This window comes from Electrona antarctica (genome assembly GCF_951216825.1).
Source record: "Electrona antarctica genome assembly, chromosome: 10".
Classification (NCBI taxonomy): Eukaryota; Metazoa; Chordata; class Actinopteri; order Myctophiformes; family Myctophidae; genus Electrona; species Electrona antarctica.
The window spans coordinates 10,945,521-10,958,290 of record NC_136791.1 but is presented as its reverse complement, the minus strand read 5'-3'; the positions used below and the strand labels follow the sequence as shown (position 1 = coordinate 10,958,290).

The 12,770-nt window shown below is 42.9% G+C and overlaps 1 protein-coding gene across 1 annotated transcript in view; it reads left to right on the top strand.

Moving 5' to 3' along the window:
- Positions 1 to 4,888: 4,888 nt before the first annotated feature.
- ttc27 (tetratricopeptide repeat domain 27) overlaps positions 4,889 to 12,770 on the top strand; it is a 174,091-nt gene continuing 166,209 nt past the window's right edge. The window contains exons 1-2 of the mRNA XM_079512396.1: positions 4,889 to 5,317; positions 11,107 to 11,290. Coding sequence (XP_079368522.1) covers positions 5,221 to 5,317; positions 11,107 to 11,290 — 281 coding nt within the window. The 5' untranslated portion in view covers positions 4,889 to 5,220. The remainder of the gene's footprint in view (positions 5,318 to 11,106; positions 11,291 to 12,770) is intronic.

The following is a 12,770-nucleotide window of genomic DNA, read 5'->3' as shown; positions in this document are numbered from 1 at the left end:
TGTACACTTAAATACACCATTCAACTAGCTTGGGTCCAAGCTGTAAAAATGGTGCAACCTCTTAACAGTTAAGCCACCCTCTCACACTATTGGGCATAAATAATGCAATGACAGGAATACCGGCGTACTGGTTGTATTCTTACAGCATGACTTGGCAACTGTTTGCAAGGTTATTTTACCGGCTGGTTGTCAAAGAAAATATGCTGTGTGGACTGTGGAGTATTGCCCATTTTATGCTCCATGGTCGAAAATAGCTGATCTACGTACATGCTCACATCTTGTTGCATCCACAATGCATTGTGAGCTTGTAGATCTGCTATTTTCGGTGAGTGACATCGTACGACAAAGTATAAATCGTGCTTGAAGAGCCCAGCTCAACACTGACGTAATGTTACAGAACCTCTCCAAGAACAGGATGCCAAGACTGGATGAGGGGCCTGGGCCGTGGCTCAGCAGTCCAGGCACCTTGGCTGGCAATCCAGTCTGGCAGTGTGCCGCGGGTTCGACTCCCGATCCCGACGGCCTTTACTGCATGTCATCCCCCCATCTCTCTCCCCATTTCCTGTCAGCCTACTGTCTGTCCCTCCATAAAAAATATAAAATGAAGGCGAAAGCCAAAAAGAAAAAACATAAAAAGAAAAGAAAAAAGACTGGATGAGGGTTCAAAGCGGACGTAATTCACACAGTAACAATGACTGTCTTCTAATCATCCTCTTGTGCACTAACTGACACACTCATTTGTGTATGATTCTATAATCGCTATAAAAGATGCAAACATGGGGGGATTTGTTTACTTTAAATTGATTTCTTCTCACACTACAACAATCAATGTGAGAAGTATTTGTGTGGAGTTTTGTGGTTGTGAGGCATAGATGTAAAGGTCTTCGCAGACCTTTACATCTATGCCTCACAGGCCTTGGCATCAAACAGCCTCTGCAACACTGCAGGTGTCAGCATGTCTTGCACAGGCAGAACTTATGTTTGTTTCCTTTTAAAGGGACTGAAGAATAGCTCTCGTCGGTCCGACTGTGTTGTGTCCTTGGCAGCTCAGAAATAAGACCTGGGTGTGCGCGAGAATAAATCAGAGACGTATAATTCACCTGGTGCATTGTGTTTTCCCTCAAAGGAGTTCCAAAGAGACTTCAGGTCTGTGAGACCTTCAGGCCTGTGAAGAAATTGAGCACATGCTCGAGAGCACTCTTGTTCAGCGTCGAGCACAAAGAAGATGAGGGAACTGAGGCAGACGAGGAGGAAGAAGAATGACAGAGAGTGATGGAAAAGAGATTGAAACGCGTGCTCTGCAGACTGAGCTTTAAGGAAAGCTGAGAACAGCTCTCGAGATGCACCCTTCTTCTGTCCATGCAGGCTCTGAATCATTGTATTCCTCTCATCATAATAAAACACTGAGCTTAGTCACTCACCCTAACCCTGTCTCTAGGAGTGTCTGCGTCATACAGGCAGTACACTGATAGTGAAATCTGTGTATGACACAGCCACCACAAGAGGCTTTTACTTTTTCTCTAGAATGTAAAAATGCAGCTGTTTTATAATGGTGATGGGCAGCCAGGGTTGTGTAACAACAGTGACTGACTGACAAGTAGGCTAATGACAAGCAGTCACTGCAACTTATAGGGCCTAATTTGGGATGAGGAAACATACAGTATGGGCCGGGGGAACATAAGGCTGAGGGAACTTGAGTACGGGACTCTGCTGTGCAGGCACATTAGGAGCTTGTAGGTAGTGCTGAAAATAGCCTACCTACAAGCTCACAATGTGCCACAGCAGAGTCCCTCATGTCTTTTCTGTTTTCCCTCTACATTACATATCTTTGCTGAAAATAGCTTACCTACAAGCTCATAATGTGCCACACTTGTATCTGCTTTTTTCTGCAAAGGATTTCCCCAGAATATCTATGCTGGTTAAAGGACCACTTCACGCTTTTTCAACCTAGATTCATATAATTGGTCCTCACTAATGCTCATGATAATAAGGTACCATTTTTGTCTACACGGTCTGTCCCTCAGAGCAGGGCCGTGGACAGTTCATAAACCTGCCTATAAGTGACATCAAGGCTTTCTATGCCTGGAAAGTTAGAATGCTATAATGGACAAAGATGTTGTTTATGCACTGATAGGGAAAAAAATGAAAAAAATAGAAATCTTGTTTGAAAGGTCCAAACCTGCATTCCAATAATGTAACTGGTAGGCGGGTTTCTGAACTGTCCACATCCCACCTCTGACTGAGACGGCTAGAGACAGAGTGACTGAGTAGAAAAAAGCAGTACTATATGAGCATGTGTGAGCACTGAAAGGACCAATGAAGATAGGTTGACAATGAGTGTTCCTTTAAGTATAAATCAAAAATATTTATATAGTTTACCAAATACAGTCCTTGCACAACATGTTTAGTAACTTTTGCCTCTCTGTATTCCACATGGCTGCCCGTTAACATAGAAACCATTGTTGTGTATCATGGCAGTGGAAGAGATTTGAAACAGTTGCTATGTCTGTGTTAAGCAAAAAATTTCAGCAAAATCCTAGTGACTTGGTCTCTTGGATCTTGCAAATAAATCACAGTGTAAATATAGTAATCCATTACCAGTGGTTAATCTACCAATGCACATACATTAGGATGAACAAGATTACACAAACACTGTGGTATGACTGATGAATGATCATTATCAAGTCATATTAATAATACAATTAGGGTATCTGCAAACGTTTATTATACCTCTGCAGTCTACGACAAACCATTGTGACCCTAATTACTGGTGGTAAAAACATACTCGGTCTACAACAGGGTTCCCCAATAGGCGGCCCGCGGGCCATTTGCGGCCCACGAGGCACCACCTTGTGGCCCCTGGAAGGGCTAATGAAAGTTACAGGTATGGTGTGTGCGATATGAAGTGTGAGATTACCATAATGACATTAATACTTAATTATATTCAAGTTGCTCAGAGAGTGTACAAATGGAGAGTGTACAAATGGAACCAAATGGACCATAACAGGTCCATTTGTTTTTTTTGTACTCTCAGAGTTAAGTTGACATTGATTTTATGATATAAAAATAATTAAATAAAAGTTATAATAAATTGATGTGCCAGATATAAATGGCATTAAATGGGGGTCAGTAGCCTATGCATGTCAAACTGGACATCCTTCAAATTAAAATGATGAGAATCTGCTAGAGCCCTGCCCTGCCCTTTTCAAATGGGGTCTTGCCCTGAAAATGAATTCATTTTACACTCTCAAGAGTTAAAGATCTATAAGGGTCCATTTGGTTACCATTTATTTACCAACTCTCCATCATTTAGCTGGGGACCACCTGGAACCCCCTCAAGGACCACTGGTGGTCCCCGGACCACTGGTTGAGAACCACTGTTCTACATCTATTCTAAGCTTAATTAATTCATGAAAAAATAAAAACCCTATTTTTTTGCGCGCGTGGACTGGGCCCCCCTCACCTGTTCAATTTCCAGCCTCTGCCTCAACCAATAGGCCTATCTCACAGCCCCCTTTCCACGCCCCCTTCCGGAGCTAGTGGTGTCATTTAACCATTAGCATTTACACTTTTTTTCTCTGGAGAATCTAAGTACATTTCCTAATGTTAAAATGTCAAAGACCGATAATAATATGAAGAAAACACAATGGTATAACAACTCAAATAAGTAGAATAAACCTTACCTTTACAAAACAGTAGTTTGTGGCTTGTGAAAATACCTCTTTTAACATGGAAGCCTATACACTGACACCACAGCGCGTAATCAGTGCCTCAAACTGTGACTCCGCCCACCCCGGGGAAGTTGTGATTTGCGCTCGTTCACTGCAATGCAATTTGCGGCATTTTCAAAACAATATTGAGCAGAGTAGCGATTATCAAACGTATTTGCAATGCCATACGTTGAAAGATCTGTTGTCCGTGGACAAGGCACGCTACCTCCGCAAGTTAGATAGCATCGGCATAGATGTTTGTCCGTATGTGATTAAGGATTGGACCAAGTTGCATTGGCAGCCATAGAAAATTCTTACCCCAGGCTAAAACCGGATGTGACGTTTATGGGCGTTCCTGTCTTATGTGGTGTCAGTGTATAGACCGCAGAAAAAATAACACCATTAGCTCCAAAAGGGGGCGTGGAAAGGGGGCGGGGAAATGCTGTGAGATAGGCCTATTGATTTCCATGGCAATCCCACACTACGTCATTACGTCACCATCGAAAACCAATTACATTCTGGCATTGGCTAGTTATCATTGAGAGCTAGCTATACCAGTTATACCCTGACGACACCCTGGCATTGGGTCCTTTAATCCACATCTTTATTACGATATACTTCATAATACTACTTTTTACGTGCAAAAAGTAGGTACGTAGCAAATAGCTAAACCTAATAATTCAATATTTCAATCGTTCTTTCAAAGAGAAGCTGAGATTTGACAGTTTGTAGCGGTCGACAGTACTTGCGCGCTCTGCTTGCGCACTAGTAGGCCATTTATGGCCTACTTGTGTGCAACAAGCAAGTAGGCACTCGACAGGGTGCAGTTCTAGTTATTATTTTCGGATTTATTATTGATTTATTATTATAAAACATACATTATTAACCACTTATTTAATACAATTGCCCTATTTAAACTTTGGCTATTTGATACGTTGTGTAAATGATTGTGTAATAAACTATTAAGGAGATCTTGAATACCAGACTTTTACGCGTACATTGCAGTATTGATACTTTTACTGTAAGTAAAACAAAATGTGAGTACTTTTTCCAACACTGGGTCATTTTATCATGTCAGAATCGAAAAATACCTCTACGAGAAATGTAATGTATGAAAATGCATGAAAACGTATGTAAAATGACCACGGTCCCTGGCCGGGTGCGTCCGATCCGGCGCACTGATGCCTTTTCCCCCACAATGCACCGCGCATCTGTCATGGCTGCTCACTGATGCCACTATAACACCACATGGGTACAAAATAAACACATCATCATCATCGGATTGAAGCGGCACTACGTACTGTACACTTTCTGGCACGTCAAGCAAAGCGACTATAACCGTTCACTTTTAAACGCGTCCGCGCTGACCACAGGACACCTCACCGTAGGTACCCTAACCGCCATACAATAAGCTGCCTGTGAAACATACACACACACACACACAAACACGCGCGCGCACGCACGTACAGACACACACACACACACCGTGCGGTGGTTCAGTTCAGCGGTGATGATGATGCGGGACGTGGAGATCGTCCTTCTCCGGGGCTTCTTAACACCTAGCGAGGCGACGGCTGGATGGAAGCAGGAGCTTTTCTGCTCCGCAGGTGAGAGACACTTATGAATCTGCCTAGGATCAATCAAGATAGATGTATTTGATCGAGTCTGACTTTTTTCATTTATATTCTTTACTTTCGGATGATGTCAAAATCGATACAAATACATTAGTCTTGATCCAAGGCTACTAACGATCGGCTGCCTTTCCCCAGCCGCTTTCTATTAGAAATCGATTATATATACTGTACACACGTACATACAGTACGAGTCGAAGTATATATTGTGTGTGTGTGCAGTGTGTGTGTGTGAGTGAGTGAGAGAGAGACATTCGAACGTATGTCTGCTGCTGCTGGATGGAAAGATGCCCTGACTGACTGATGTGACTGCATCATGTGTGTACGAAGTACGGACGTAACGTGAAATGGTTTTGCGACGGTGACAGTGATTCTCGCACACGCGGTGTTAGCCAGCATAGACCCACGTTGACTAACTTGTTGTAATAAGACAAGTGAAATCGGCTATAGCTCCTATGAATGAACATGCATTCACTAAGTGAATCCATGTTCATTCATAGGAGTTATAGCCGACCATATCTACCAACTAGTTAACCTATATGGCTGATGTAAGATCTGTTCATTTTGGGCAAGTGACACCCTCATGAATGCGACGTATTGCGAGTATGAATGAAGATTTTTTTAGGATGGGCGTTATTTCAGTGTGACTTGAATGAACATCTCAGTGTTTCTGTTTTGATCTGCTTGTCACCTGTCAGTCACTTTATTCCCCTTTGTCTCCCTATATTGCCTTGTTGTATGCAGAGTGCTTTATTGCCCTGTGTAATAACGGTGTTGTTACTTAGAACTGTGGTTGTGTGTCAAGTTTGTTCGTTTCGGAATGGTGGTGTTGTTTAGAGACTACATATAAGTTATACTAATGTTAATGTGTTGCAGTGAGCGAGCCATTTGGTGCAGTCCGTCCATTGGATAGTTGGACCTTGTTGAACATCTTGTCTGCTTGATCTCTCTCTCTCTCTCACACACACACACACACACACACACACACACACACACACACACACACACACACACACACACACACACACTCTCTTCGTTCAGTTTGGGCAGCTTGTAACGAGGAGGAGTACCTTTTCTTTGTATTTGCAGATGTATATATTTAAAAGAGCACTGTTTTGTGCTTCCAAGATTTTACACAACAAGCTTGGGAACCACATGTGTGTACCTATTATTTGACACTTTCTTATACTGTTGGTTAAAATAGATTGCTTTAGTTTCCAGTCCAAAAGACAAAGAGTAAATCATCATTGGTTCATGTAGCAGCCATGCAGGGTAGGCAGCAGTCTCACTGACAGTACAGTACAGGGTGAGGAGGGGTGCGACTCACTGGGCAGGGCGTTGTGTCACTAACCATGCATTTAGGGACTTCATAAAAATCCTATTGGTGTCAAAATCTCTGAATATATTTGTGAAGGTATGCATGACAAGTTAAGTCATTGCTGTAATAATTCCTACTTCCACATGATTTTGGGGGGTTCTCGGATAAGATTTAAAGAATTATCTGTGGAACCGACTCAACCGAGTCAAACATAATTCAATGCCTCAACTCCTTCATTCTGTAATAGAAATATTAGAATGCCAAATAGATCACCACATATATATACATTATCAGGGTGGCACGTCCCCAGTTAAAATATGATTATTTTGTGCAGCTAGCCTGGAAACCAGACAAATCTGCCATTGTAAAAACAAAATCACACCCGTGTGAAGTGAGGGGCGTTCTTATCATCATACATACATCATCTCGTTCTGGCTAATCACAATTTGCATCCTCACCTTTCCGTCCTCACTTTTATGTTCAATGTGTTTACACAAACCCGGAAAGCTGGGCATAGGAGGGGCTAGCGCCCCTAACAAAGAAGAAGGAAGGGAAAAAAAGGAATGCCCTTGGCAGATTTTGTTTGCACCGCTGAGGTGGTGACTGGATTTCACCCTCTCCAAACTCTGAAGTAGTGAGTGACCAATCAGGAAACGGTATGCAAATATGGGCAGGTTTATCACCAGAGGGCAGGCATGTTTTAACTTTTAATCCGCCGCTTGGAAATGTAGGTTCCACACAGATTCCAGACTACTGGCCTGGGCCGGCCTAGCGGTCTGGGCACCTAGGCTGGTAATCCAGCCTGACAGCGTGTCGCGAGTTCAAGTCCCGATCCCGACGACCTTTTCTGCGTGTCTTCCCCCCCCCCCCCCCCCCCCCATCTCTCTCCCCGTTTCCCGTCAACCTACTGTGATCTATCAATCAAGTCAAAAAGCCCCAAAAATATCTAATATAAATAAATAAAAAGATTCGCTGAATCGCTGTGTTCCGTGAATCGGTTTTGTCCCGCCTACCTTGGAGATAGGACCCTTTCCAGAGTGACAAAACAGATTCACAGAACGCAGTGATTCAGGCTGAATCCTACTTTTTGTTTTCACTTGACAGCCTGAGCCACCATTTTGCCTCCAATGCCAGTTTGACCTAAGGACTCAGCCCTTTCCAATGCCAGTTTGACCTAAGGACTCAGCCCTTTCCAATGCCAGTTTGACCTAAGGACTCAGCCCTTTCCAATGCCAGTTTGACCTAAGGACTCAGCCCTTTCCAATGCCAGTTTGACCTAAGGACTCAGCCCTTTCCAATGCCAGTTTGACCTAAGGACTCAGCCCTTTCCAATGCCAGTTTGACCTAAGGACTCAGCCCTTTCCAATGCCAGTTTGACCTAAGGACTCAGCCCTTTCCAATGCCAGTTTGACCTAAGGACTCAGCCCTTACATTTGGCTAATTAATGGCTTTTGTTTGTACACAAAGTGCTGCACAATTAATTGAAAAAAAGATTGTGATCTAGATTCAGACACCTATGTGATCTCATTTCTATTCTAAATTTGAAGAAGAATCGTGCAGCACTAGTTGGCTGTCCAATTCATTTGAGTTCAGAGTTACTCTTGTGTTTTTGCTACAAGAAAGACTTTAAGAGAGGTATAAGTCAGGCACTTTTATGTTGTCTGTTTAAAGCTTAGAGTATATATGAATAGAGACGGCACCCGGAGGAAACCCTGAGGCGCAATGGACATAGTGGCCGAATTTGATATTGCAGCCTGGGCCAAACACATGAACGCGCTGGTCCGTTGACTATCATTGCGCACGTTCATGATGACACGTGAACGCGGTTTCAGTACAATGGCAGCGCGTTCATGTGTTTGGCCCAATCAATCCCAGGATGCACTCTGTTCCTACAAGGAAGGAGGAGTGAAATCGCCTCATGCGCTTTTGAGCAACTTAATGCAAGTGGATGGGAGGAGAACTCGGGTGACGTCTCTATTCATATATACTCTAAGGTTTAATGCCACAGTAGTTGGCTCCATCTGTCACATTTTGAACGTAGTAATGTTCAGCAATGTTGCTACTAAAGACAATAAATATTTTCATGGAACAAATGAGAACCGTGTGAGAATCGTGATCTCAATTCTTGTGGAGGAAAATCGAGATTCACATTTGAGCAAGAATCGTGCAGCACTATACCCTATCCTACCTTGTTCATCACTGTGGTCAAGCTTACTCTACTGCACTGTAATTTATTTTACACGTGAAGTTTGCAGTGATATGATGATGTGCCTTTGCACTGAATTTCTGAAATAAGGTAAAAAAATGATTTATGAAAAGTATTGAATGCTTATGCTTATGACATTTTTCTTTTTTTTACGCCAACCTTCTTGCTCCATTCAGACCCTATTTGGAAGTAGTGTAGTACAAGCCATGGTGGAGAAATGTAAATCATGTGTGATTGTGTGTTCCTTCATAACCATATTGCTGCTCAAGCTTGGGTAGTTTTTTTTCTGTACAGTACTCCCTATTTTGCAGTGCCTGCCTTGTGTGTGCTAAGGCATGGTTATCGTCAGGCCCTTTATGAATTACAGACTCATTTCAGGGACTATGCCATGTTTTCCATACCGTAATTACATCTGAGCTGCAGAGCTGAAGAGTAGCCGAAATATTATTAACAGTGGCAGTGGCCGTACCTCAGGCATTCACCCCCCACCCATAAAGTCAAAGCTTTTCTTCGCTCTCTCTCTCTCTCTCTTCCTCTTTCTCTCTCTCTCTCTCCATCCTTCTTCCCTTCACTCCCTCCCTCTATGCCTAGCTTGTCCTATTACATCAACTCCCAGGTTTCGTTAGATCAACCCAGAGGTGAAATTTCTCAACACCACTTTCCTCACAGAACTGGCCATGCAGGAATTGCCTATTACATCGCCAGTGGCACTTGTATGCGATTGATAGTTGGTGCTTATGTGTGGGCTGTTGGAATACGTCGGGAGTGGCGTGCCCATTTTTTTATGCATGCTTTTCAGACGTGGAATCATAGTGGGCTCACAGCAATGACTGAAATGGCTGAAATGTGTTAAAAATGTACCCATCAATGGAATATACCTTTTGTTTTAGCTTTTGAAGCATGTCAAGCTGTCAAATGCATGTTGAGATCATCCAAATGTCTCTCTCTCTCCGAGCAGAGAAACGGAGGTAATTGCTTTTGGAAGAAAGAGAGGAGAGACTTTGAGATAGGGCTTTAAGATTGGTGTTGTTCTGAATAGTGTTTTAATGGAAATGAGCTTGTTAGTACTTTTTTCCCTGCAAAAATACCTTGTTATGTTTTTTTGTCAGTGCAAACTTCACGTGTGTGTGTGCGTGTGTGCGTGCGTGCGTAAACATCAAGACTAGTCAGTTGACTATTATTTTTCGACTGTTCTGTATACAGCTCAAAGCACGTCCATGTCCCCTTTATCTCTCCTTTTATTCCTCTGTTCTTTCACCCTTCTTTCTCCCTCCCTCCTCCAGGGGACCACAATGCAATCAATGCTAATGAGCCCAGCAAGCCTCCCCGCTCAAATAAAGAGCTAATGAAAGCTGAGGAGACGTTGAAGGCGTGCACACAGGCAACGCAATTACTCCTGGCTGGGATGCCGTCACTTGCCGTGGCCTCCCAGCCTCCCAGTGTCCTTCCATAAATCAACATATTTCACTATCTCACCATCATCCTCCTCTGCTGCTGATCTTCTGCCTCATTTATGCTCCGTCATACAGCGGTGTTTTGCGAGACGAAAGTAGCAATCCACAAACTCGCGTTCGCAACTCGTTGTGACTATGTATATCTGTATATGCACATTGCGTTGTAAATATTTTGTCAGAGTAAATACATAAATATTCCACGGTCCACCCACTGCCAGCGACCACAATTATATGAGACGATACTATGATTACCCAATGTTATTCTCCAGAGAGAAATGGAACCCAGGGCTCAGGGATGAGCAAGTAATGTCAGTAAAGAAGGCAAACAATGGAGCAGCTGGAAGATTCATGCCAGTTTCAATAACATCACTTTTCTGCAATTCAGCCTTGAAAACCAGGAAAAGACAACACTAACATCACATTATTACGATATCCAGAATCTAGGACGAGATCTAGATTCATATCGCTATTGATATAATTTGGGGTCCATTTGGTTCCATTTGTACACTCTCAGTCAGAGTTAAATTAACATTGATTTTACAATATAAATTGGGGTCTCAGACATAGAAATGCCATTAAATGTGGTCCGTAGCCTATTGCATATCAAACTGGGGGTCCTTGAAATTAAACCGGTTGAGAATCACTGCTAGAGCCGTACAAATCTTCTCTTATGGGGGGGGGCATATTTTTTCAATCGGTTCCGCGGGCTAATTGGTGTCAAATTGGGGGTCCTTGACATGAAAAGGTTTGGGAACCACTGATGATGTGAACTCTTTGTTGTTTCCAGGTGTGGGCCCTCTACTGCAGTCTCTTTTGGAGGGTGATTTTGAGGCGGTGCTGTTGAACCCTGAGGTATTGGACCTGCTGGGTGGAGATAGCAGCTGCACTGATGGAGAGGCCATCGAAGCCTTTATGGAGAGACGGGTGCTCGCCTTCTTGGCTGATTGCACAGAGGATGACAAGGACAACAGGTAAGGATGCATGCCGCATTTTTTGCAAATTTAGCCTCTACAAATATATAACTGGCCGTAGTAACTGGTGGAATTATCAAACAAGTTCACATACTCAAAATGGACCACAAAAACGTGATCGCCTGGGCCCATGAGATAAATCCTTTTTAAACCCCATCCAAGTGGATCAGATTTGGATTTTGGGAAAGAAAAAAAAAAGAGAGAATTTGGATCAATTTGATATCCGATCTGTGATCATAGAATTATCTCGGCAAACATGTCAATAAGAATATACATTTGATTAAACAAATCATAGATCAAATAAAATCCAAATTTGATCCACTGGGATAGGGATTAAAAGTTTTGAACTCTTGGAGATTGATGCCAATATGGATTCAAGCTGCTTTCCTGCATTAATTTGCCATACTGTGAGCTGTATATTAATTTTAAATAATTCATATTTGAATGTCCTTTTAAAATGTTCTGACCTATGATAATGACATGACGCCAGGGTTAATGTGGTTAGACTAACTTAACAAAGTAAAAACATAAATTATCTTTCCCATATAGAGGGCAATGTGAACTAAAGCTTTGATGCCAGGAATCACATTGCCAGTCTTCAAAAGATGTACCAGAATTGGCTCAATTTAGCACCACAGATGAGGTAGATGAGATGAGATGAGGTTAACGACAACACTTAACGTTTTGGCCTGAAAAAGAGTACCTTTATTGTGAAGGAGGACTGTTCTCCGGGTTGAAAGGAGTGGAACGTTCTTGCCCTCATCCCTCTGTACTGGCTTTCTTCCTGCTGTCATGAATTATTAATTTTTAATAAGGACAGCTGAACATCTCCCTTCTCCCTCCCGCAGGGACGCTCTCTGAGGGGGAATGTGGATTGCAGCACACATCGCTCATCCTTTCCCTGCCTCTGTATCCAATCCATTCCCCCTCTATTCAATCGCTTTCCATCACTTGTTTTGATGGATAGTGAGCAAGGCTGACTATCCATGGTTATGGCCTGTTATTAAAGCCCTGTAATTGCCCTTCATATGAGGTGGAAGCTAAAAACAAAGGACCTGCCTCCCCTGTGCTTCCATCTGCCCTCAATGTGAAACCGGAATGGCTCAGTGTTCCTCTTCCGACTTTGAAAGTGTCATTGTTAATGTTGAGGATGTGTTGATTTGAAGTTTGTGGTTTGTTTTTCTGCTGTTGTACACTACGGCAGGGGTTCTCAACCCGTGGGTTGCGACCCCTCGGGGGGTCGCCAAATTATTTTAGGGGGTCCCCAAATTATTTTCAATACAATTTTATTTTCACGATTTTTCAAAAATAGCAGACCTACAAGCTCATAGCGCGCCACTCGGTGGCGCGCTATGAGCTTGTAGATCTGCTATTTTTCAATAGCTAAATTATAACATAATGCTTAAAACACCAAAAGGGGTTCCCGCCCAAAATGGGTTAAGGTTATTGTAGCAGTCAATTTATATTGGGGGTCGGGAGG